At 41.2% G+C, this 25,534-nt stretch overlaps 1 protein-coding gene across 1 annotated transcript in view; it reads left to right on the forward strand.

Moving 5' to 3' along the window:
* Positions 1 to 430: 430 nt before the first annotated feature.
* The window catches only part of znf804a (zinc finger protein 804A), a 242,407-nt gene continuing 217,303 nt past the window's right edge, over positions 431 to 25,534 (forward strand). Inside the window, exon 1 of the mRNA XM_078404071.1 lies at positions 431 to 774. Within this exon, the coding sequence (XP_078260197.1) occupies positions 664 to 774 (111 nt within the window). The 5' untranslated portion in view covers positions 431 to 663. The remainder of the gene's footprint in view (positions 775 to 25,534) is intronic.

Consider the following 25,534-nt stretch of genomic DNA (forward strand, 5'->3'; position numbering starts at 1 on the left):
CAGAGATGCTGTCTGTCCCGCTGAGTTACTCCAGCTTTTTGTGTCTATCTTGGGTTTAAAGCAGCATCTGCAGTTCCTTCCTACACATACAGTCCTTGCTTTGATCCTTTGTGGAACTCTTTCACCTGCCCGACTCTTGCACTGATTCTTATGAATGCTGTGTAAGAATTCTTATGAATGCTGTGGTGGCTGTCTGCTGGTTGGTGGATGCTTGCCATGTGTTCGATTTTGTGAGGTTGACTCAGTAATGTGCAGAAGCAGCATGTGACATATGTACTTCTCAGACAGCTTTCAGTATTAGGCTAGTGGCTTTCTGCCATTGGCCCGGTGTGATAGACCAGCAGCTCTTTGTGGTGTGTGAATATTCTGCCTGCGAGAGACAGACTGAGTGAGGTTCAGGACACTCATTCGCGCAGCAGAGATGCAAAGAGATTGGGCAACACTGCTCCAAGCAGGGCGAATCAGCAGTAGACGGAAAAGCTGACTAGCTAATGCCTCATTTGCTTATGCTGCTGGACCAGTGTGAAACAAGAGAGGAAAGAGGAGCAGCGTTCATTGAGTGAGCGCCTTGTGTTCCAAGCGCACATCACCAGCACGCTTCTCGTTTGCAGTCCACTTGAACTGTGTGTGTGTGCACTTTGTGCATGGGAGCTACAGCACCATATGGCGCGTTACTATATTGTCATCAGCTCTACACACCTGAGCAATGGCCATTTCAGAAACATCAAGGGAGTTTTCCGGGGGCCTCTCTGCAAGAATGGAAGCAAGACACTGGTATTTGTTTTATTTTAAGCGTATTGCAGAAAGTTAACGGGGCACTGACAAGCTTAAAGTTTACTAGCTAATCTAGTCGATAAAGTAAAATGTGTGCTGGGTGAAATTTAAATGCTGCTGCTGTTTATCTGTCATTTCTCTCCGTAGTTTTGGGGTTAATGAAGTGAGAGGATGTGCATTGATTGCTTGCAATAACTTAAGATGACTTAATCAATAAATGGCTGCAATGAAATATTTTGCAAGGGGGCAGAGAAATGCCAGTAAAATGCAGCAAAATGTAATTACCCGTCATTGTGTTATTTAGGGTTCTTTAGTTAAATCAATCCTCACTTTAGTGCTTTTGCGGAGTTCTCCAAATCACTCTGGATTAACTGTCATAAAAGCAGGAGTCTGACTATTTTATGGAAAGGGCAGTGTTTAACCGTTTGCTATTTCACTGTCATGGAAGTAACAACAATAATTACCTGTTATTTGCGGATATTTTCAACATCCCTTCCATAATCCTCCAATTGTTGGGCTCCCTAACAACAGCCGTGTAAAATGAGTGCAACTTGCCAACTCCTCATCTGCTAGTTTGTTTTTGGAGTCTAAATGTATTTTATCCTAGTTATGAGATGAAGTGCCTAATGAAAGGGTGAAGGAGAAAGGCTCTTGGTTAAAGCTCCAGCATGGATTAACCAGAGGGAAACTCATAAAATGGCTTTACCTTGTAATATGTGTTCAGGTACCAGGTTTAGACAGTTCAATCCAATAGAAAATTGTGCCACCTTCACCTTCAGCTACTTGTTTGGCTGCTTTTATAAAGTTACGCAGTACTTTGTTTAATCAAGAGCAGACTAAGGCCACCCAGGTATGTCTGCTGTTCTCGGCTTCACCTGTCATTTTAGAGCACAGAATATGATTTAGCAAATTAACAGGCTTGCATGTAAATGCATTTGACTTTTGTTCTTGTAGAAGCTGATACTAAACCAAAAACTAAATTGGAAAATGATGGTAGCCAGAGATGGAATTGATTTTCACTTCTATTTCCTTGGTTCAAAGTTTACTTAAAACTTAGAAACCTTGAATGTTGTCAAGTGGAGAGAACATTAAACCTGCAGCAATAATGTGTTAACACCGTGATTGGAGGCATATATCTAAAATTTCAAAATTCTACGATTCGCACTCAAAATGAGGCATCTGAGAATAACAACTGATTTACCAACACTGTTACTGTTGAGTATGCTCATGGCTATTATATATAATGTCCGAAGTTTCAGCTGGTGTTTTTCTGTTCTAAACTTGTTTGCCAGAGGACTAATAATAGGAAAAATTGGGAAAAGCCTAGTGATTTGTCTGGTAGTGTTTCAGCTGTGTAAACTATATATACATGTTACAAGTGCCTGTGGTTTAACTGTACAATTACTGAAACCATACCGGCAAATGAATAGCCTGGAGTTTGGAACAGACTGAGAAACTGAGTGTAAACATTTTCCAAGCTGGTAGTGATTGGAGATCAGTAGAATGAAAAATATAACCAGTGAATTAAGAAATATTGTTTTTAAGATTCAAACAAAACAAAAATGGCAAGAGGAAACACATATGTTTCCTGATCATTTGAAGCAATTGAACATATTCAATTTATAAAATTATTAGCAATTGCAGCATTCAAATTTTTGTGTATTCCAACTTTGAAATGGTGAAAATTACTGATTTTATTTTCTTAATGCTCCACGATTGATAAAAACAAATCAGTCAATTTCCTTGGCTTTAAACAAAGTGTTGTAAAAAAGCCACAGAGATCATACGTTGAACTCCAGTTCATTCCACCTAGAAGGAACTATAAAGGTTAATGGAATTTATCCTGAGCAAGATAAGTTTTTATTTTGATGGTGTTGGAATGAAGGAGTGAAGCAGGTTATTCCTTTGTGACACTCCACTGAAAGTGCATGAATTTTGGGCATAGAGGGTTAAGTTAAAGCGATGAGTTGTGCAAAGTTTACTTACGTTTTGTTCAGTCGGAATGGTTCGTGGATGATCTGAAGTATTCGAAGTGGAAACAATTGTAGTTTTCAGAAAAGCTATCTCCTCTGCTGGGGAAATTGATAATAAAGACATTTAATCTTATAAGTAAAGCTAAGTAGGACACTAGGATTTTTTTGTGTGTTTTAGGGAAAGCGGAGTGAAATCCTCATACTCTCTCCCCCAAGAATCTATGACATTGGGCCAATTGTATCTCCCAGGACCAAGATTGATACAGTTTTGTTAAGAAAATGGATCGAAAGATGTGGATCAAAAGTTAGCAAGCAAGGCCAGGGTACAGTTGGCATGAATTGGCAAACAGACCTGGTGGGTGGGGGTGGCAGGAGTTGAATGGGCTATCCTTGATCCTGTGCCATAAGTAAGCCAATGTCCCATGCAATGGCAATGGTACTTTATTGTCACATGTAGCTAGGTACAGTGAAATTCCTTTTTTTGCATACAGTTCTGGAACAATTTTACTTGTTCTGTGTACAATCATACTTAAGAGTATAAGAATAGTAGACAGTACACAAGAGTTGCCATGTTTCCAAGACCAAACTGGCAAATTGCACTATAGATATCTAAGGAAAGTTCATATTTTCAATACTTTTATGTACTATAAATGCAGTTGTTAGCTGTTATCTAATGGTTTCCATTCGCTGTTTGAATATTAGATATTTCAAATATATTTGATGAATTTAAAATGGTTATTGTTAAATGTTTAGCATGAGCAGTGAAACTTGAATAAAATCCATGCAATAAGCGAGAGTCAGTTCACATAATACTATCCTGATGATAATAGCAAGGCACTGATATACTTAATGAGGTAAAATGGGTTGAGGTATAGATTTTCTATTCAAGGGAAACATAAAAACTAAAATGTAGTTATCTTGTTATTTCTGTACACTGAGTGATTAAACACAATGTGGTTGAGCCACCACTATTTTCACTCAAAGTGAACAAAGGAAGGGTTTCAGGATTAAAACTAAGGTCGGTATTTTGAAAAGCTACCAGGCTGTGGCAGCAGTCAGCAAGATGAGATGGTTTGGAGCCATACGGAATCTAAAAACGGTGCAAGAGACAGATTGATAAATGATATATTTTACGTGGTGCAATAATATACTTTGAATTCCATCTCGATTGAACTGAGCACATTCAGCCAAGACTCTTGGTAGTGATTACCAATGGAGTCTGTGGTGTACTTCAGTAATCTATAAATGGGATTTATTTAAGGAATTGTTTCGTTGAACGTAAAATCGCAAAGGAGAATCTGTAAAACTTGCTTCTTTTCGAAAATGCAAAGCATTGGCATGTGGCTCGTTCAAGTCAATTATGTGGGCCAACTGTTCTCGGTTACAAGATTGGGAAATCACAGAAGCCCATCGCTCCCAATAATTTGTATTAATGGAATGAATTTTACATGTCCCATTTTGAAATATTAGATGTAGAACAACAGAGAAAATGTCCTTGAGGAAGGGCTAACTTTCATTCCCAGCTAATGGAGCTCTGATATTAGGGTTGAGTCTAGCTGGGGAAAAATGTGTTGCATGAACAATCTGTTACTTCCGTATGAAGGGTCATTCAAGGTAAGTGGAAACAAAGAAAAATGACATGGAGGTGGGTGAAAGGGAAGGGCAAAATGTAATGCCATTGTGTTCTCCATTGTCGTTTAAATGGAAATAGGTGTATCTGCCGATGTGGACTCGTGTGATACCTGATTCATAGCAGTACATAGAGTGGACAGCTTGGAAATTGTTTGTTGTATGTTAAGAACGGATTAATCATTAGTATTATTTAACTAATTCTCACACTCAGCCTAGCTATCTGCGAATGACTTTATTAAATTTGATTTATATTCAGGATAAACTCAGATGATAAATTCTGACCGTCTTTAATTAAATTAAAAGAATATAAAACCTTATCATGGGCATTATGATATAATCTAGCAGAATGGCGATCAGCTACAAATGGAAAATGTTACATTTGAATTACAGGGTATCTTCCATTTTGGGTTAAAATAGTCTACTGATGATTAATACATAACCTTTTGTATAAGTTTCAAAATTTTCTTTCACATGAAATAAGACATGAAAATGCTAACGATTCAATCGCAATTTGTGGGGAAGGAAGGCATTATTAACTTTTTCTTCATCTTTAAATTCTGCCACCTGATGTTCTCACAGCTATTTATGTTTACTATTTATTTGAAGGAAAAGAGCTGGAAAAATTAGGTTATCTATTTTTTTTTAAAAGACACAATTTACATCTTTTAATGACGAGAGATAACAAAATCGGTGCAATTCACTTTAAATTCATTGGGAAAGTTTTTTTTTTTAGGGCAGCTTTACTTTGGGACTCGAACATGGCTCTGATGGATGTGGCTCTTATGCAGCAGTTACAAGTCGCTGCATAATCTTCTAAATGTGGATTAAACCAAATCTCTCTTCATATGTGCTTTAATAATCTTAAAGAGCATCTGTCCATCATTTAATGAGTTCAGCATTAGTCACAATTTTTACGCCATTATATAAACAATAAGAATTAATGCCGGTTTATGAAGAATTTAAGACAAAGCCCTGAAGTTTTAAGTTAATGATTAACATGAGTAGTGCTAATCAAAAGTGCCTCAATTTTGTTTCAATTTCTGTGTTAATGCACCAACCGCATTATATGTAAGGGTATTAATTAGAACTATTAAGTTGACGTGTCAACAACATCTGGCTGCATCATTATTCCTGAAAAAGCTTTTTATTTTAAGCCTTGGATTTTATTTGGGAGGCAATACTGTCTCGTCCAGCTCCTCAATTCAAACCCACTAAAGTATATTTTTAGTTTCTGATTCACAGGTAAGTGATACGATACGATACAATACGATACGATAGAACTTTATTTATACCAGGAGGGAAGTTGATCTGCCAGCAGTCATAAAACACAGCAAGATACATGAAATATGAAATTAAAGTGGAAAGTCCAGGATTGGAGATGTGCAAAGAATGCTGAGGGGGGGGGGTCACAAAAAGTGAGGTATGCAAACTTAAAATATAATTGCATTTATGTACTAATTTGAATTCAGAATGATGCAAAAATGGAAACAGCTTTATGTTTGTTTATATTTGTATCATGATTTGGAGGTTGTGTTTGAGTGGTTCAGAAAGAATTTGAATTATGATTAAATAGAGCACATTGCTCCTTTGTGGAATTAGGATTAAGTGGAGGTATGTGTTACTTTATAGAAAGATAACACATGTTATCTTTCCATAAGGTACATGTTACTTGTATGAGACACGAGCAGATGTCCCATGTCATTTGGATACAGCTGCTCCCTTGATTGATGGCATGAACAAATATTAGTTCAATTACATCATGGTCCACCTATCTTCAATCAGCAACAGTCAAGTTTGATGAATATTTTGTTCATTATTTCATGTGTAGGCAGATAAATCAGATTTACCCACAGCTGATTTCAAAAGCTATGTATGTGGCCCACTGTCAAGATTTCCACTTCATATTTGACTTCATCCTACTTTTGCGTAACTAGAGTCATGGAGTCCTACAGCATGGAAACAGTTCCTTCAGCTCAGCTTGTCCATGGCGACTAAGATGCCCCATCTACAGTACTGCCCACGTTTAGCCCATTTCCCGCTAAACCTTTCCCATCTGTGTACCTGCCCAAATGTCATTTAAATGTTGCTACAATAGACAATAGGTGCAGGAGTAGGCCATTTGGCCCTTCGAGCCAGCACTGCCATTCAATGTGATCATGGCTAATCAACTACCCCCTCTGGCAGCTCGTTCCATACACCTACCACCCTCTGATTGGAAAAAGTTGCTCCTCGGTTTCCTATTAAATCTTTCCTCGCTTCACCTCTTGCCTTGATGCACAAATATTGAAATGTTGTTTTGTTCTTCTGCGCTTGTAATACAGGGGGTGATAACACTTCAGATCTGTATTTCACTTGAAAGTAGACATTGATATCTTCACTGATGATAAAAATACTGTTGTGATGGGATGTTCTTTCAGCACATCAGTTGACACAGCTGTCGTTCCACTGAAGTTTCACAGTTAAAATATCACGGGGAAATGTCTGATGACAATGACATCTGCTTCCCTCTTAAGTTTTACAATATCCTGCATTTCATTTGTGAATAAATAATTACTTTAAAAATGGTTGTACTGCAAATAGAGGTCTCTGTTTATTTCACCTCTCATTTTCACCCTCATTCAATGCATAACATACAACCTACTGACTGAACAAGCAGTTCAATCTGTGTAGGAAAATAACTGCAGATGCTGGTACAAATTGAAGGTATCACAAAATGCTGGAGTAACTCAGCAGGTCAGGCAGCATCTAGGAGAGAGGGAATAGGTGACATTTCGGTACAAGACCCTTCTTCAGACTGATGGCTTTCTGTTACCCACTCATGACACAACCATCTCTACGTGATCAAGGAAAGGCACAAAATGCTGGAGTAAGTCAAAGGGTTTGGCAGCATCCCTGGAGCTTGGATCCCATGGAGAGGTAACTTTTTGGATCATGACCATTCCTCAGTGTCATTCCAGCATTTTAGTGTGTGTAGGGAGGAACTGGAGATGCTGGCTTAAACCAAAGATAGACCCAAAAAGCCGGGGAAACTCAGCGGGACTGAAGAAGGGTCTCCACCCGAAACATAACCCAAAATACAGTATATATTTGGAACATTATTGTTGTTTACTATGGTTTAGTTTAGCCCTTCGGCCCACCGAGTCCGCGCCGACCAGCGATCCCCGCACATTAACACTATCTTACACACACTAGGGACAATTTACACTTGCAGCAAACCAATTAACCTACAAACCTGTACGTCTTTGGAGTGTGGGAGGAAACAGATCTCGGAGCAAACCCACAAGGAGAACACCTGTAGTCGGGATTGAATCCGGATCTTTGGTGCTGCAAGCGCTGTAAGGCAGCAACTCTACCGCTGCGCTACCTTGCCACCGGCGCCGTGTGAACAGAGTACTACGTTTACATATTTGTTGCGCTGCCGCAAATAAAAATTTCACTTTCCCGTTTCGGGGCAAATGACAATAAAACATTCTTGACTATTGATGCCTTAGTAAAACAGCATTCGAAGTTCCTTGTCTCCACATAATCATTCAAATTCAAGACATCAGAGGAAAAGATAAAAACAAAGCTATGTTAGTCCCTTGCACAGAATAGATATCACTGTGCCATTGCAAAGGAGATTACTGAGGTGGGGGATGAAGTCTATTACAAGTTGGCAATTGCAAAGGATTTTTCCAACAGACAGGTTCATTTTTGTTTTGAGAAATCAAATTAAAAAATGCAATCATGGAGGCAAGTACACAACTCACCAGGGTAGCACAGTGGCACCGCGGTAGTTGTTGCTGTCTTACTGTGCCAGAGACATAGGGTTGATCCTGACCACAGGTGCTGTTTTTAGGAGTTTGTACATTCTCCCTGTGACCGCGTGGGTTTTCTCCAGATGCTCCAGTTTCTTCCCGCATTCCAAAGATGTGCAGGTTTGTAGGTTATTTGGCTTCTGTAAATTGCCCCCAGTGCATAGGATAGAACTAGTGCATGGGTGATTGCTGGTCGGCGTTGACTCGGTGGGCCGAAGAGCACGTTTCCACGCTGTATCTCTAAGCCAAACTAAACTGAACTGAAGTGACTTTTCTCTTTTGCGTTTCAGTTATACAAGAAGTAGGATTTCAGGTGCATCAAGCAGGAGAGATGGAGCAGGAGTCCAGTGTATACATTGCTCCTCCAGGACATAAACTGTATGGAGTTTGCACGTTCTCCCTATGACCATGTGGGGTTCCTCCGGGTGCTTAGGTCTCCTCCCACATTTCAAAGACTTGTGCGTTTGTAGGTTAATTAGCCTCTGTAAATTGCTCCTTGTGTGTGGAGAGTGGATGTTAAAGAGGGATAACATACAATGGGTGTGAACGATGGTCAGCGTGGACTCGGTGGTCCGAAGGACCTGTTTCCCAGCTGGGTTGATGATAGACATAATCATTCAAATTGAAGAAATCACTGGGTAGTAAAATGCAGCGATGTGTGCTGTAGGACCGGGTGTCCTGCTGTGTATTTCTAGCAATTAATTGTGAAGAACAAGATAAGCACTCCTGCAACATAAAGGAAGGGGCCGCCCTTATACTCACAATGGGCACGAGCGGTATGAAAAGGGTCAGAACAAATCACAGCCGGCACTTATAACTCAAGCAAGGTGGAGCCCGCTTGGGCAGCTTACAACCCAGTGGTATGATTATTGATTTCTCTGATTTCAAACAGCCCCCTTGCATTCCCTCTCTCTCCATCCCTCCCCCTCCCTAGTTTTCTTGCTAGTTTCACAGTTTGCATCCCTTCATTATCATATCTTCCACACCCAACAATGAACCATTGTGGGCTCCACCTTTCTTGAGTCAGCGGTGCTGGCTGCGATTTGTACTGTACATTTTCATGCCTCTGGTTTCCCTCTCCCCTGACTCTCAGTCTAAAGAAGGGTCTCGACCCGAAATGTCACTTTTTTTTTTCTCCAAAGATACTGCCTGTCCCGCTGAGTTACTCCAGCATTTTGTTTCTATCTTTATGAATATGACTTTCTTGCTATACGCTGGAAAGTCGGGCAAATATTTATTTCTGGCCTGCTGGAATAACCTCTCTGTAAATGAAAGTTGGTTGTTTATTTTTGATTCATCTTGGAACATTTATTTATCATCTTTGCAAGTAAGCTTACCTTCAAACACACACAATTTACAGGAGAGATAGTTTGCCCTCAAACAGTAGTGGAACTTTCGTTCCATATTCCCTTCTCTAAAGTTGCTTAATGCAAAAGGAAAATTACTATAGTTGCCCTTTGGTGATCAGAAAAGAATCAACGTTGGTGCTTGCAATTTATACTTGTAGTCAGCCTGATACTCTAAGTTGCAGGAATGTCAAGCATGCCTAACCATTCTTACTTAGTTTTTTTAACTTATCCATGTAGTACGATTTGTTAGTTTAGTTTAGAGATACAGGCCCTTCAGGCCACCGAGTCCACGCCAACCAGCAATCCCCACACATTAGCACTATCCTACACACACTGGGGACAATTTACAATCTTTACGGAAGCCAATTAACCTGCACGTCTTTGGAGTGTGGGAGGAAACCGGAGATCCCAGAGATAATCCACGCGTTCACGGGAAGAACGTACAAACTCCATACAGAGAGCACTCAAAGTCAGGATCGAACCCGGGTCTCTGGTGCTGTAAGGCAGCCACTCTTTTGCTGTGCCACCTTCTGTATGGTAGATTGCTATGTAGATTTAGGTCACCCTGATACAGTGGTTCTTGAAATTCTGCTACTTTTGAGTTCTTCATGGTTCAGTGACATTGACCTGACCAGGGCTCACAGTAACATTTATATTTCAATACTGTTTGTCATTAAACCAAGAACCTCGCTGAAAGGCCAGGTCCATTAGTGCTCACTTCACTAAAGATTGATTCCAGTGATTTTGTTACAGGAAAATTTGATGACCCATTAAATTACCTACTTTAGAGCAAACAAAATCTTTTCTTCAAATATATCTTCAAACAAATGCACAGTATTGAAATAGACACAAAGTGCTGGAGTAACTCAGCGGGTCAGACAACATCTCTGGAGAAAAAGGATGGGTGACGTTTCGAAACGTCACCCATCTGAAGAAGACCAAGCCTGAAGACTGGTCCTGACCCGAAATGTCACCCATCTTTTTTCTCCAGAGATGCTGCCTATCCGGCTGAGTTACTCCGGCAGTTTGTGTCTATCTTTAGTATAAACCAGCATCTGCAGTTCCTTGTTTCGACACAATGTTGAAATGTTGGTTTGAATAGCTCTCATGCAACATGTTGGCAGCTTTATTTGGGACATGATTATAGTTCAAAAGTGAAGCATGAGTAGTCTTTCCACATGAGTTCCCTTTTGGACCAACACTTTAACTTTCATCAGAAATCAATGGGCACTTGAATAGTGGGATCTACCTGTACAGAGACATCTATCTTCACTGCAATATTTATCAAAGCAGCATTTGACTGTGAGATGTTTAAAGTTCATAATTGTCATTCATCTTTTCTATCTCAACTCCACAGCACCTTCTCTTTATTTTTAAGGAACAATGGTGTTAGAGAAAGTAATTATTCAGTAATGGCCCTGTTTGCCACAGGCGTCATTACTATTACAGTCACAGCTTTGTGTAATTAGCAGTACAATCATGGTGATATCCTTTTCCCTCAGTGGGAGTCTAAGATGAAGAGGCAAACTGATGTGTAGACGATGAATTCAAATGAAGTTATAATATCTGTTCTATTTTAAAAAAAAGCAACTCCTTTCTTTTTATGCAACATAATTTCTAGTATTTATGAAATGCTCCTGTTGTGGTTATTTGCTGAGATAGTACTGTCCTACTGCACTGCAAATATAAATACATGTTTACTAAGTTATGGCCATTATGGGCTCCATCCTTCCTTGGTCCGTTACCAGCCCTCCTTTGTTCGTAAGGTCATAAGTAATAGGAGCGGAATGAGGCCACTCGGCCCATCAAGTCTACGCCATTCAATCATGGCTGTTCCATCTCTCCCTCCTAATCCCATTCTCCTGTCCTCTCCCCATAACCCCTGATATCTATACTAATCAAGAATCTACCTATCTCTGCCTTAAAAATATCCATTGCCTTGGCCTCCATAGCCTTCTGTGGCAAAGAATTCCACAGATTTACCACCCCCAGGCTAATAAAATTCCCTCTCATCTTCCTAAACGAACATCCTTTAATTCTGAGACTGTGAACTCTAGTCTTAGACTCTCCCACTAGTGGAAACATCTGCACATCCACTCTATCCATGCCTTTGTGTTCTGGCCTTTTCTTATCTCCAGTTCCCTCCCCTCTACTTTCAGTCTGAAGAAGGGTCTGGAAGAGAAATGTCACCCATCCTTCTTTTCCAGAGATGCTACCTGTCCTGCTGAGTTACTCCGGCACTTTGTGTCCATCTTCAATGTACTACACTCGGTATGGGGGATGGAAAGTGTGGAAAACGAGGGAAGTGAGGCATACTTAATGGTGGATAAACCCAATGGTCTTTGCCATGTGGGAGCAGTATTTGCCTCAGAAGGCAGCTGCCCATTAACTCAGAGAAGTTTGACAATTAGCACCTCCTCCTCTGCTGAAAACATCCATGTCTACGATGAAGACTATTATTAAAGAAAACGGCGTTGTTCAATGGTTAAACATGTGTCAGGACTCCGAAGGCAGTATCTTTTTATTCAACATTACTATGGTCCCAAACACAGAATAAAAGCAGCGTTTTCTGAACCTTGTAAGAAATGACATTATTCAGTTTCAAAGACAAATTGCTGTGTAACAGGAAGGATGTTAAAATGAGTATTGATTTATTTGAGAAAGCAAATTCATTTTGCTGCACCAGAAACATGCTGTGAATTGTCTCTATGACGACATTTCATTAAGATTCACCTGGTGCTCCCTCAGTTTATTTCTGCCTTTGATTGGAGCTGGACACATTACCCTTTGTCCTGTGAATGTATCACAAATTAGAGCAGATAAGTGCAATCGTGAACAAAGCATTGCACCTTATCCAAATGTAAAGGGAATATTAGTAACCGATGATGTTTACTGATACAGCAAATTGTTTTGGACTGCCTGTTGAGGCAAGAGGGAAGGAAAGGCACGTTTTAGTCCACTGGTTCTTCAATTTGACTTGTTTTGAGTTTTGTTTTGTCAAGACTTCTTGACTTGCAGCGAAACAAAGAATTACTAATCAAACTATGTCCAGAGGGGGCCTGTGAGTGACACAGTTTCCTTTAACAATCTCGAACTCCTTGTTCATTCTGTTAATACTTGTCCTTACATTGTTATATTGATGTGTGTAGGGAGGAACTGCAGATGCTGGTTTATACCGAAGATAGACACAAAATGCTGGAGTAACTCAGCGAGACAGGCAGCATCTCTGGAGAGAAGGAGTGGGTGACTTTTCGGGTCAAGACCCTTCTTCAGACTGAAGAAGGGTCTCGACCCAAAACGTCACCCATTCCTTCTCTCTAGAGATGCTTCCTGTCCCGCTGAGTTACTCCAGCATTTTGTGTCTATCTTCATTGCTATATTCATCTCAGACAGAATATAATAGGATTTGTTTTAGTTTCTAAATTTGTCAGTACTGAGCTTGTTCATTCTAATTAATTAATTCACATATCATATTTCAGCTCTTTTTCTCTTAAAGTTGATCATTTTTTTAGATAATTTCAATTTAAAGGAACAGCACCAACTTCAAAGGGAATAGTGGTGGTTCATATACCATGTCTTCATGCACACAATACCATCAAAGAATAATCACTTTTACTCCGATTTCTATTTGGACTGATTTCTATTCGACCAGGACTGCCACTCTACCGGTTTAATTGATTGAAAGATACAGCTTCAAGGAAACAGGCCCTTCAACCCACTGAGTCCATGCTGACCCATTCACACCTGTTCTATGTTATCCCACTTTTGCATCCAACCTTTTAACACGAGGGACAATTTACAGAGGCCAATTAGCTTGTATATGTTTAGAATGTGGGACGGGGGGGGGGGGGGGGAAACCCACGCAATCACAGGAAGAACATGCAAACTCCACACAGCCAGCACCCTACGTCAGGATGGACCTGGGTCTCTGATGCTGCGAGGCAGAAGCTCTCTACCAGTTGTGCCAGTGTGCCGCCCAAAAGTGGTCTTCCCCAGTTTATGAAAGCTTGACTTGTGCACAGCTGTAGATATGAACGAGAGTTAGGGAGAGTGGTGGGGTGGATTTGTCGTCTGTTGCATGGCTGCTGGTGTTGTCTGCCGAGTGTGAACTGTTTGGATTACAAACATTTCTCAGAACCTTGCCATTACACAGGGAGCACCGGTAATGGGAAGCAGAGGAAATAAGTGACACTGAGGTCATCCCTGCAGTGCGAGGTTCAATTCAATAAAATCCAAAACTCTTCCTTTGTTAATTGTTTCCAGAGGGTCAGGTGCCATGGTATTTATCTTTCATTTTGGATAAACACATTAGTAACCCAAAGATATTTCTTTGGGGTTTACAGTCCAATTAAACTGACATCTCCTGCAGTCTTTAACTGGGGATATTGCTAGATAAGCATTGAGTGGTAATGTATGCAATTAATCTGCTGGTGCAGATTCATATTAGCAGAAGGTCCTTGGTTGCATGCATTTTTATTCCTTTATTCAGATGCCCATCACTAATTGCCTTTGATACAATGGTGGTGAGCTGCCCCCTTGAACTCCTATTGAAGATTCTCCCACAATGCTATTGGGTAGGGATAACTTGGATTTCCTTTCGAGATACAGTGTGGAAACAGGCCCTTTGGCCCACCAAGCCCATGCCGACCAGCGTTCACCCCATTCACTAGCACTATCTTACACACTACGGACAATTTACAGAAGCCAATCAACCTACAAACCTGTACGTCTTTGGAGTGTAGGAGGAAAATGGAGTACCAGGAGAAAACCCACGCGGTCACAGGGGAGAATGCGCAAACTCCATACAGACAGCACCTGTAGTCAAGATCAAACCTGGGTATCTGGTGCTGTAAGGCAGCGACTCTACCGCTGCGCCACCGTGCCGCCCCGAGGATGGCAGTCTATTTCCAAGTCTTGGAGGGGAACCTGCAGATAATGGTGTTCCTATCGGCCTGCTGCGCTCTCCTTGATGACGGTGGTCGTTGGTTGGGAGGTGTCGTTGCAGTGACCTGTGTGAATAATTGCTGTGCATTTTGTAGGTGGCAAACATTGGAGCCTTGATTTATTGACGGGGTAGAGATTAAATGTGATGGTGGAAATATCAATTAAATGAATTGCTTTCTCTTTGATGGTGTTGAGAGTTGTTGGTGCTACACTCAATCCAGGAGCATGGAGAGTATGCTCCTGAATTGGGCCTTGCAGAAACTAGAAAGGCTTTAAGTTGGTAGGAGGTGAATCAAGGGCAGCATGGTGGCATAGCGGTAGAGTTGCTGCCTCACAGCACCAGAGTCCCGGGTTCACTCCTGACTGCGGGTGCTGTCTGTACGGAGTTTGTACGCTCTACCTGTGACCGTGTGGGTTTTCTTCAGTTGCTCTCGTTTCCTCCCACACTTCAAGGATGTACAGTTTTGTAGGTTAATTGGCTTCGGTAAATTTTTAAATTGTCCCTAGTGAGTAGGATAGCCCTGGTGTACGGGGGTGATTGCTGGTCGGCATCGACTCAGTGGGCTGAAGGACCTGTTTCTACATGCAAAGTCTAAAGTCACTCATCACAGAATACTTTGACTTACTCTTGTAGCTGCCGTCTTTATGTGACTGTACAGATGAGTTTCTGGATAATGATCCCCAGCATACTGACAGTGGGAGACGGGAGCAGAAATATGCCATTCGGCCCATCAAGTCTACTCCACCATTCAATCATGGCTGATCCATCTCTCCCTCCTAACCCCATTGTCCTGCCTTCTCCCCATAACCTCTGACACCCGTACTAATCAAGAATCTATCTGTCTCTGCCTTAAAAATATCCACTGAACTTGGCCTCCACAGCCTTCTGTGGCAAATAATTCCACAGATTCACCACCCTTCTAGTTCCCTTGTACGTCAAGGATAGACAGCGGGGCTCCAATAACCACAACCTATCTCCTTTTTGCAAAGTATGATTTGAACTCTTGGAGCATTTTCCTTTTCCATAGACTTTGGCTTCACCAGGGCTGCTTGAAGCCACACTTGATCAAAAGCCGCCTTTATCTCAATTTCAATTTACCTCACCCATATTGATTGCTTTTTGCTATAAAGTGTGCTCTTGCGTAATTAAATCCGGAGATAATTTGGTCATAAAGTGCCTCTCAAATGGTTTGTCCAATAAATCTGTTTAGGCTGTGTTCCAGATGGCATTCAAAACACTTTTCTGGAATATGGCTCAAATGATTGCACACAATTTGGAACAGATAAAAATGCCATTTAGTATTGATGGTCCATATTCTTTCGGCACACTTCCCCTCTCTCTATTCCATTATCCCCCCATTCTGTTTTCCCCTGTGTGAATCCATGCTATATGCCTCAAACTTTTGTTGTAACATATTCCACGTTGCCAGCATCTTGCACAAATACGTTCCTTTGAATTCTTTGTCTGACATGTTAGTGAGGAAGAAATGTGTAGGAAGGAACTGCAGATGCTGGTTTACACTGAAGATAGACACAAAGTGCTGGAGTAACTAAGCGGGTCAGGCAGCATCTCTGGGTAGGAGGAATGGGTGATGTTTTGGGTCGAGACCTCCCCTCTTCAGATTGTTGACTGAAGGAGGGTGTCGACCCGAATCGTGACCCATTCCTTCTATCCAGAGATCCTGCCTGCTCTACTGAGTTACTCCAACATTTTGTGTCTTTGTCAGTGAGGACCTTCTATTTATAACCACTACGTTTAGGTTTAGGTTTATTATTGTCACATGCACTGAGGTACAGTGAAAAGCTTTGTTTTGCATGCTATCCAAACAAATTGGATGATTCTCCATGTATACACAATCAAGTCAACCTTCAGTGCAATAGGTAGAGCAAAGTGAAAGATACAGAGTGCAGAATATAGTTCTCAGTATTGTAGCGCACCAGTTCCACAGACAAAGTCAGTGAGGTAGAGGAGAGTCAGACAGTACCCTGGCTTAAGGAAGGGCCATTCAGGGGCCTGGTAGTTAAGTTTAGTTTAGAGAGAGAGAGAGAGAGCGAGAAAACAGACTCTTCGGGCCACAGAGTCCACACTGACTATCGATCGCCAATTCAGATTAGTTCTATCCTACACACCAGGGTCAATTTCCAGAGGGCCAATTAACCTACAGACCTGCACATCTTTGGTATGTGGGAGGAAATCGAAGCACCTCCAGAGCAAATCCACGCGGTCACAGGAAGAGCGTGCAAACTCCACACAGGCAGGACCAACTAACTGTGGGAATAAGAAAACGGAGGACACAAGTTCAAGGTGAGAGGGGAAAGATTTAATAGAAATCTGAGGGGGGATATTTAAAAACAAAAAGGGTGGTGGGTATATGGAATGAGCTGCCAGAGGAGGTAGTTGAGGTAAAAACTATAGCAACATGTAAAAACATTTGGATAGCTTCATGGATGGGAAAAGTTGAGAGGGATATGGCCAAGTGTGCATGGGCAAGTGTGCATGGGCAAGTGTGCATGGGCAAGTGTGCATGGGCAAGCTGGGCCGAAGGGTTGTTTCCGTGCTGTGTGGCTCTGGGACTCTATATATGACGCTGTAAACTTGGCTGAACGTTGATGCTAAAACTTTAGCAAAGAAACACTGGAAAGCGTTCAAAGAATTATTCAATGCAATTAAAGTAAGTACCCATTAAAAGTGAGTGCTCCTCATTTGAAGTAAATATCCATATTCCAATGGTGAAATGGTGTCACAGTAGTGAAGTTGTGAGGCTCGTCAAAGGACTGGACTAATCATCCAGGGGGAATGGTTTGAATTCAATCTTTGAGGTAATTCAATTCAAATAGGTAAACAGAAGTGAAATGAAAAGCTGATGCTAGTTTGCACTGGTTTCCATTAAGTTATTTGTTCCTTGCAAAAACTGGTTTTTCAGAGCAGAGAATGCACCTTCCTTCATTGGTAGAAATATGAGAGTGAAGTTGGGGGGAAATATTTCACTCGAGCTCAAGGCTAAGGTGGACTGAGTGGACATGTTCATCGACACGATCGCCCAGCCTGCATTTGCTCTCACCAATATATTGGAGTCCAGGCCTTTGAACAATGGAAACTGTAGATGAGGCTGGAGGAGGTTCAAGTGAACCTCACCTCACCTGAGAGGACTGTTGTGTCCCTGGACAGAGTCAAGGGAGGATGTAGAGGGCCTACTATCTGCACTCTAGAGCCAGTCAGGGGATGGGCAAACGGGGGAGAGCAGCATCTGGACATGGACTATACGTGCTAACCTTGCCAGTGGCATCTGCATCTTGTGAACAGATTAGATGCAAAGTAAATGACAATATCAAGGTAATGCATATTTGTACAGGTGTAAAAGTAAATAGTGAAAGTTGGTAGATTGGGGAGGTGTGAAGGGACATATCAATGTGATAAGAGATGCAAAAATTGAATAAGAAACCAGCTGGTAACATCAAAATTGACATTAAGATTTTGTACAAACCTGTTTCAAGAAGGACTGCGAAGTGCAGAGAAGATTGATCCATCAGATATGGTGATTGAAGGATGATGATTATGATTATGATAGGAAATGCCAGATTTGTTGCCTTGGTATTTTGAATTTCTTAAGCCAGAGGAGGAGGAAAAAAATGCTTGCAACATTTGAAAATCAGAATGAAAGGACTATCTTGGATTTAATATAAAATGACAATGAAACCATATTGGGGCAAGATAAACAAGTCTCAAAGACCCGATTTGCTTCCACCACAGGATAATAAAATAGATAATTGATTTATTTCTCATCCTTTTGATGTTTGTCTTACCTAAATTAAATCATGGTTTTGCAAAGCTCTCTGGATTCACCTTTTGAAATAGAAAATTGAACATGTTACTTTATTATTTGAGAACGGGGAGAGGTAGCAGCCAATAGTCTTCTGTCAGTTCAATTATCAGTTTAAGGTCAATTGTTAGAAAATAGCTGGAAAGTATAAGCAAAGGCAGTATCACAGACCACAAGGTCACATATCAGTGGATGAAAGCACCACGAGTTTGTGAAGCAGAGATTCTATCTGGTTGAATTTATTAATAAAGCATTAGATAGTGGGATAAGAACTGTCCATGGATCTTTTTTTATACAAACTTAAAAATGACAAGTGCTGAATTCCAAAATAGATGTTTATTAATAAAAGTGAGAGCATGCTTGTTTGGAATTAAACTTGTGTCACAGGTCGATGATTGGATGGAAGGTATAGGGTCACATCAGTAGAGTTGCTCCCTCACAGCGCTAGAGATCTGGGTTTAATCCTGATTACGGGTGCTTTCTGTATGGAGTTTGTACGTTCTCTCTGCGACCTCGTGGGTTTTCTCCGGGTGCTCCGGTTTCCTCCCACATTCCAAAGACGTGCCGGTTTGTAGGTTAATTAGCTTCAATAAAAGTTGTCCCCAGTGTGTAGGATAGAATTAGGGTATGGGTGATCACTGGACAGCACGGACTCGGTGGGCCAAAGGGCCTGTTACCATGCTGTATCTTTAAACTAAACTACAGAGTGGGATTAGAGGGTTCGGCCATTGACATTTCTCATGGGTGTTACAAGTAGTATTCATCAAACTGGAACTTTGTTCTGGACCATGTTCAAGGATTCCTGAAGGCAGCAGCACAGATTGATGAAATATACCGGTTGCCTCTGTCTGAAGAAGGGTCGTGATCCGAAACATCACCTATCCCTGTTCTCCAGCGATGCTGCCCGATTCCCCCACCGAGTTACTTCAGCACCTTGTGTCATTTTGTGCATTAACCAGCACCTGCAGTTCTTTGTTTCTACCACACAGGTTGCTTGCCCTCATTAGCCTGGGCTCAGGACACAAGAGCAGAGAGATTAAAGTACAATTTTATAGAATATCAGCTCAACCTCAGCCAGGGTACTTGGTGTGGCTCTAGTTGTGGTACAAGAGGAAGAATGTGATTGCAACGGAGATGGTGCGGAGGAGATTTAACAGTATGTAGCTTGCAATGGAGTGTTTTGGCTACAAGGAGAAGCGATTGTCATGCATGATTGCAGATCCATTTCTGGGACCAATACGCAAAGTCGCTTGGCTTGGGCACCATCTTGGAATCCTCTTGGGCTGCCTTCATGAGGCTGCTTTTTTCCATTGAAGAAGATGAGGGCACAGAGAGGGTATTTAGTGAGAACCTTCAGTCTTAGCAGATTCGTCCATTACCAAAGGGCATAGGTGACACAGGCAAGTTTTGGGGAAGGATGATTTCACCTATGGATGGTTGAAATTGGAAGTGTACAATCAGTGGGGATGGTGGACACGGACACAGTCACACCATTGGAAAGTAGAGGCTTTTACCCAAAGTAAGGAAATCAAGAACCACAGGTTTAAGGTAAGAGAGGAAGGATTTAGTAGGAACCTGGGGGCCAACATTTTTTGCACAGATGGCAGTTGCTATAATGAATGAGCTGCCAGAAGGCGTAGTTAAGGCAGGCATTATAACAACATTTAAAAGACACTTGGACAGGTGCATGGATAGGAAAGGTTTGGAGGGATATGGGGCAAATGCAGGCAGGTGGGACTAGTGTAGACGGGGCACCTTGGTGGGCATGAGCAAGTTGGGCTGAAGGGTCTGTTTCCATGCTGTATGACTCTATACTCAGACATATTTAGAAGTATCTGAACTGCCAATGGCAATGAAGGCTTGAGGCTGAGTTCTGGGAAATAAAATGGTACAGGTAGTACTTGATGTCTGGCAAAGACAGGGTGAGCTAAAGATCATGTGTCCACGCTGCAGGACTCGATGACTATGTGCATTAAGTGCATTTGAGAACACAGATTAGTTTGTGTAAGAAAATAACTGCAGATGCTGGTACAAATCGAAGGTATTTATTTCACAAAATGCTGGAGTAACTCAGCAGGTCAGGCAGCATCTCAGGAGAGAAGAAATTTGTGACGTTTTGGGTCGAGACTGAAGAAGGGTCTCGACCCGAAATGTCACCCATTCCTTCTCTCCTGAGATGCTGCCTGACCTGCTGAGTTACTCCAGCATTTTGTGAAATAAATATCTGCAATTAGTTCCATCATTTGGTTAACTAAACTTTCTCCAAAATTTAAATTGTGTAAAACTTGTACAATATACGACTTGGTAGAAATTTTGACTCTGGACCTTTTGATGTCCATGCCATTATGTAAAGGCCAAGTCTGGTTTTAAAAATTGTACATGATTTTGGTCAAAGCAGGGCTTTTTCCTAGTTTGCAAGGAAAATACGTAAAGTGCTGAAGTAATTCAGTGGGTCAGACAGCATCTCTGGAGAACTTGGATAGGTGATGTTTCGGGTCGGGACTCATCTTCAGATCGATTGTGGTAGGGTGGGGGAAAGCTGGAAGAGAAGAGGGGCAAAGGCTTGTGAGTGATAGGTGAATACAGGTGATGGGATGCTTTTGATAGGCAGATGGTTGGACAAAGGCTAGAGATGAAAAGGCAGAAGATGTGAGATAATGATCGAAGAGGTGTGAATTGTGAAGCCAAAGGAAGGAATATAATTGGAAGTGGAAGGGGGAAGCGGAGAAGTGGGTACAGGTCCAGGTAAGACACAAGGAATGGGGGTGGGAAGGTGCGGGGGAGAAAAAGAATGGAAAGGAAGGATGAAGGGGACCTCATTGACACTTACCGAATGGTGAAAGGCCTGGATAGAGTGGATGTGGAGAGGGTGTCTCCACTAGTGGGAGAGTCTAGGACTAGAGGTCATAGACTCAGAATTAAAGGACGTTCCTTTAGGAAATAGATGAGGAATTTCTTTAGTCAGAGGGTGGTGAATCTGTGGAATTCATTACCACAGTAGGCTGTCAATGGATATTTTTAAGGCAGAGTTAGATAGATTCTTGATTATTACAGGTGTTGGGGGTTATGGGGAGAAGGCAGGAGAATGGGGTTAGGTGGGAAAGATAGATCAGCCATGATTGAATGGTGGGGTAGACTTGATGGGCTGAATGGCCTAATTCTGCTGCTATCACTTATGAACATGATTTTCTGAAAAAAAAGTGGGTTGTTGGGAGTTAATTTACCGAACATTGGAGAATTACATTTTCATACCGTTAGTTGTAAGCTACCCAAGTGGAATACAAGATGTTGTTCCTCTAGTTTGCTTGTGGCCTCACTCTGCTGTTTTTCAGATGGTTTCTAATTCAAGAGAATGACAAATAGAAAGACGTATTGTATGGGAATTAAGTTTGCTTTGCTTTTCATGTATCTATTATTTATATTTAATACTTCTATGCCCTGAATTCTTCTGATTAGCTTCTTGTGCTGCAACTGTTCTCTGCCCAGCTTGTAGTTAGCCTGCGCATTTTGGTCATGGATAACTGCCGCGAGCAAACCTTTATAGAAATAGCAATGACAAACATCGGGGATAACTTTAGGCAGCTTTGAGCCACAGAGTGGCAATCGCCATTGCAAAAATTATCATAGTAGCAACTACACTTCCACACGACAGGAAGGCACTATATAACTCGTTAAGAAAGAATACTAAATATCCATGATTACCAACTGGACCCCTTCCAGATCCTCAAAGAGACAGATGACCACCCAAAACAATTCTCTTTGACTAAAAGTGAAATGGCATCTACCATGGCCTGTAGTTTCTATTCTTCCCCCCCACCCATTCTGGCCATTTTCTCCCCCATTTTCCACAGTGGTTTTACATGCTGGGATGCCCAATTCTGGCATTAACTCCACATTATACTGGGGAAAGCCAGAATTCTGAGGTACCTTGTAATGCATTTCTGCTGCACTATTACCCAGGGCATTGTGTGTGGAAATGTTCATGGCACAAATTATGGAACTTTTGAGGAATATCTGAGGAAGGATGTGCTGGCTCTGGAGAGGGTCCAGAGAAGGTTCACAAGAATGATCCCAGGAATCAGTGCCTTCAAATGCTTCTATGATGAGCATTTATCGGCACTGGGCCTGTACCCGCTAGAGTTTAGAAGGATGAGGGGGTCCTCATTGAAACCTACCGAAGTGAAAGACATGGATAGGTTGATGTGGAGAGGATGTTTCCAATAGTGGGAGAGTCTAGGACTGGAGGTCATAGCCTCAGAAATAAAGGACTTTCCTTTAGGGAGCAGATGAGGAGGATTTTTTTAAATCAAAGGACTGTGAATCTGTGGAATTGTTTGCCACAGAAGGCTGTGGAGGCCATCAATGGATATTTTTAAGGCAGAGACAGATAAATTCTTGATCAGTGCGGGTGTCAGGTGTTATGAGTGGAAGGCAGGCGAATGGGGTTAGGAGGGAGAGATAGATCAGCCATGATTGAATGGCGGAGTAGACGATGGGCTGAATGGCCTAATTCTGCTCCTATCATATGACCTTATGACATAACTTTTGAACTGTGGTGCTGTTTAAACCATGATAGTTGAAACAAGTGGCTGTATGGACCCAATCGGTTCTTTCTTGCAGTAGATTATTTTCTAACTAGACATGTAAAATTTAATTTACACTACTTTAGTGTTGTTACTGTAAAATTGGGATTTTATTTATAGCATTTCTTTTCAACAGTGCCGCTACTTAGTATTGCTACCCACATCTTATTGGCAATTCTTTCCATATCTTTATCACTATAAAGATGTGTCTGTTTATCTTATGATTTCTATTATGCACAAAGCATGGCCAGATGATTCTCCACTTTGAACCATGTTTGATACCATTTGGATTTGCCCAATCTCTTGTAGCGTAGCAGTCCGAATTTTCAGTGATTGTGTTCGAGAGATTTTTAGTGGCTTGTGTGTTGCATGACAATTATTGGTTGATACTTCTTAGTTACAACAACAATCTGTGTGAAATTGCACCATAAAAAATGTTGGTTTTTTTGTATTACTACTCTGTAATTAGCAAAAATATAACCAATTTAATTGAAGCTATTTAAGGAGGAATTCCTAGGCCTAATTTCAATTGTATTTACTTTGGCGGTCAAATTCCATTTGGTTTGGATATAGCATGACAAACTAGAAACACTTACGAAGCAATTTTTTCAATTGTAGAACACTTACACTGATTATCAATATGGAGAGTAATATCTCTTAACGTCACTTAAGAATTTATATTTATCCCAGTTTTGACATTAAGCTGATTAAATACTTTCACGGGAACTACTTTCATTGCATCCAAAAATGAGTATTCAGGACACTGAGCTTTGGATTTTAGCTGAACAGACATTTCACATTCAATCCCTTCATTGATAATAATTTGTAATGTATTTCATGAAAAAATAACGCTAGCCTTTCAGTCTTTTACGGTCAATTTTTATGGTTTATTGGAATTCCTAAGACATAATTGGATTGCCTAGTTTTTAGCTTAATGATGCTAAAGCTTTTGAAATGCATTGCAGATTAAGTATGCAAAACATTAGTGATTTGGTTATTTCAGAGATTTAATGGATTTGTGAGATTGCTAAACAGAGCTCCATATTATTTCAATATATTAAGGAGATAACCATTTCCTTAACACTGGTTTTAAGACCTCCATGTTCCCAATACATATTCAGATTGCTGGTTAAATACAGATCGAAACACGAGGTGCTAAAACAATGGGATTTATATATTTTTTGCTTACTTTAAAATCTCTTCAAATTCTCAATTTTCTTTTAATTTGTCTGATATGGACTCCTTTGTGAATTCAGTGAGCACAGCCTTTCTTTTGGTTCTTCATCGAAGTGTTCTTGTGTTATGTGACCATGGGGAAATCACAGCCAATTGTGCTCTGTATGTGCACATTATCCACCAGGATTCTCTGTTTAACCACTGGAGTGGGAGCCTTGGCTAATATTTCCTTTCAATAAACAAACTTTCTACAATTAAGTTCATAAGTTCTAGGAGCAGAATTAGGCAATTCAGCCCATCATGTCTGCCATTCAACCATGGTTGATCTATCTTTCCCTCTCAACCCCATTCTCCTGCCTTCTCCCCATAACCCCTGATATCCTGACTAATCAAGAATCTATCTATCTCTGCCTTAAAAATATCCATTAATTTGGCCACCACAGCCTTCTGTGGCAAAGAACTCCACTGAGTCACCACCCTCTGACCAAAGAAATTCCTCCTCGTCTCCTTTCTAAATGTACGTCCTTTTATTCTGAGGCTAGACTCTCCCACTCGTGGAAATGTCTTCTCCACATCCAGGCCTTTCAGTATTCGGTAAGTTTTAATGATGTCCCCCCTTCTAAACTCCAGTTTGTACAGGACCAGTGCCTCCGAACACTCATCACCTGTTAACCCAATTAATGAATGCTGTAGAATATTAATGATACTGGGTGTCTTGTCGTTTGATCTGATGAGCTGATATTGAACCATGTAATTAGTGAAGCCCCATTTGATCCTAACAGATCTAGCAGCCATTGTAAACTAGTAGGAGGACGTCTGGTAACAATGAAGAAGTTACTTGCATCAAAAATACCGACACTATTCAGATGCATGTTTCCCATATCACAGAATCGTAGAGCACAGAAAGAGTCTATTCAATCCAATTTGCCTCTTACAAACTTCTGTAGATGCACCATAGAAAACATATTGTTGGGTTGCATCACAGCTTGGTTGGGGGAACAGCTCTGCCCAAGGCCGCAAGGAACTATAGAAAGTTGTGGGCGTAGCCCAGTCCATCACACAGACCAGAGTCCCTGCCACTGATCCCATCTACACTCCACATTGCCTGGCCAACATAATCAAAAACTTGTCCCGCCCCATTCATTCCTTCTTCTCCCCGCTCCCGTCGAGCAGAAGATACAGGAGTTTGAAAGTGCCCACCACCAGATATGGAAACAACTTCTCCTCTGTTAATAGCCTTCTGAACAGTACCACCATTAAGTGAGGGCACTGTCTGATTCACCATTACCCCATTGCGAACATTTTACTCTGTCTATGGAACTGATGCGCTACAAAGCTGAGAACTGTATTGTGCACTCTGTATCTTCCCCGTTGTTCTAACTATTGTACTTGAGTTTGACACTATACTATATTTTTATATAGTATCACCTGATTGGGCAGCATGCAAAAACAAAACTTTTCACTGTACCTCGGTACATGTAGCCT

Source organism: Rhinoraja longicauda, chromosome 8 (assembly GCF_053455715.1).
Source record: "Rhinoraja longicauda isolate Sanriku21f chromosome 8, sRhiLon1.1, whole genome shotgun sequence".
Classification (NCBI taxonomy): Eukaryota; Metazoa; Chordata; class Chondrichthyes; order Rajiformes; family Arhynchobatidae; genus Rhinoraja; species Rhinoraja longicauda.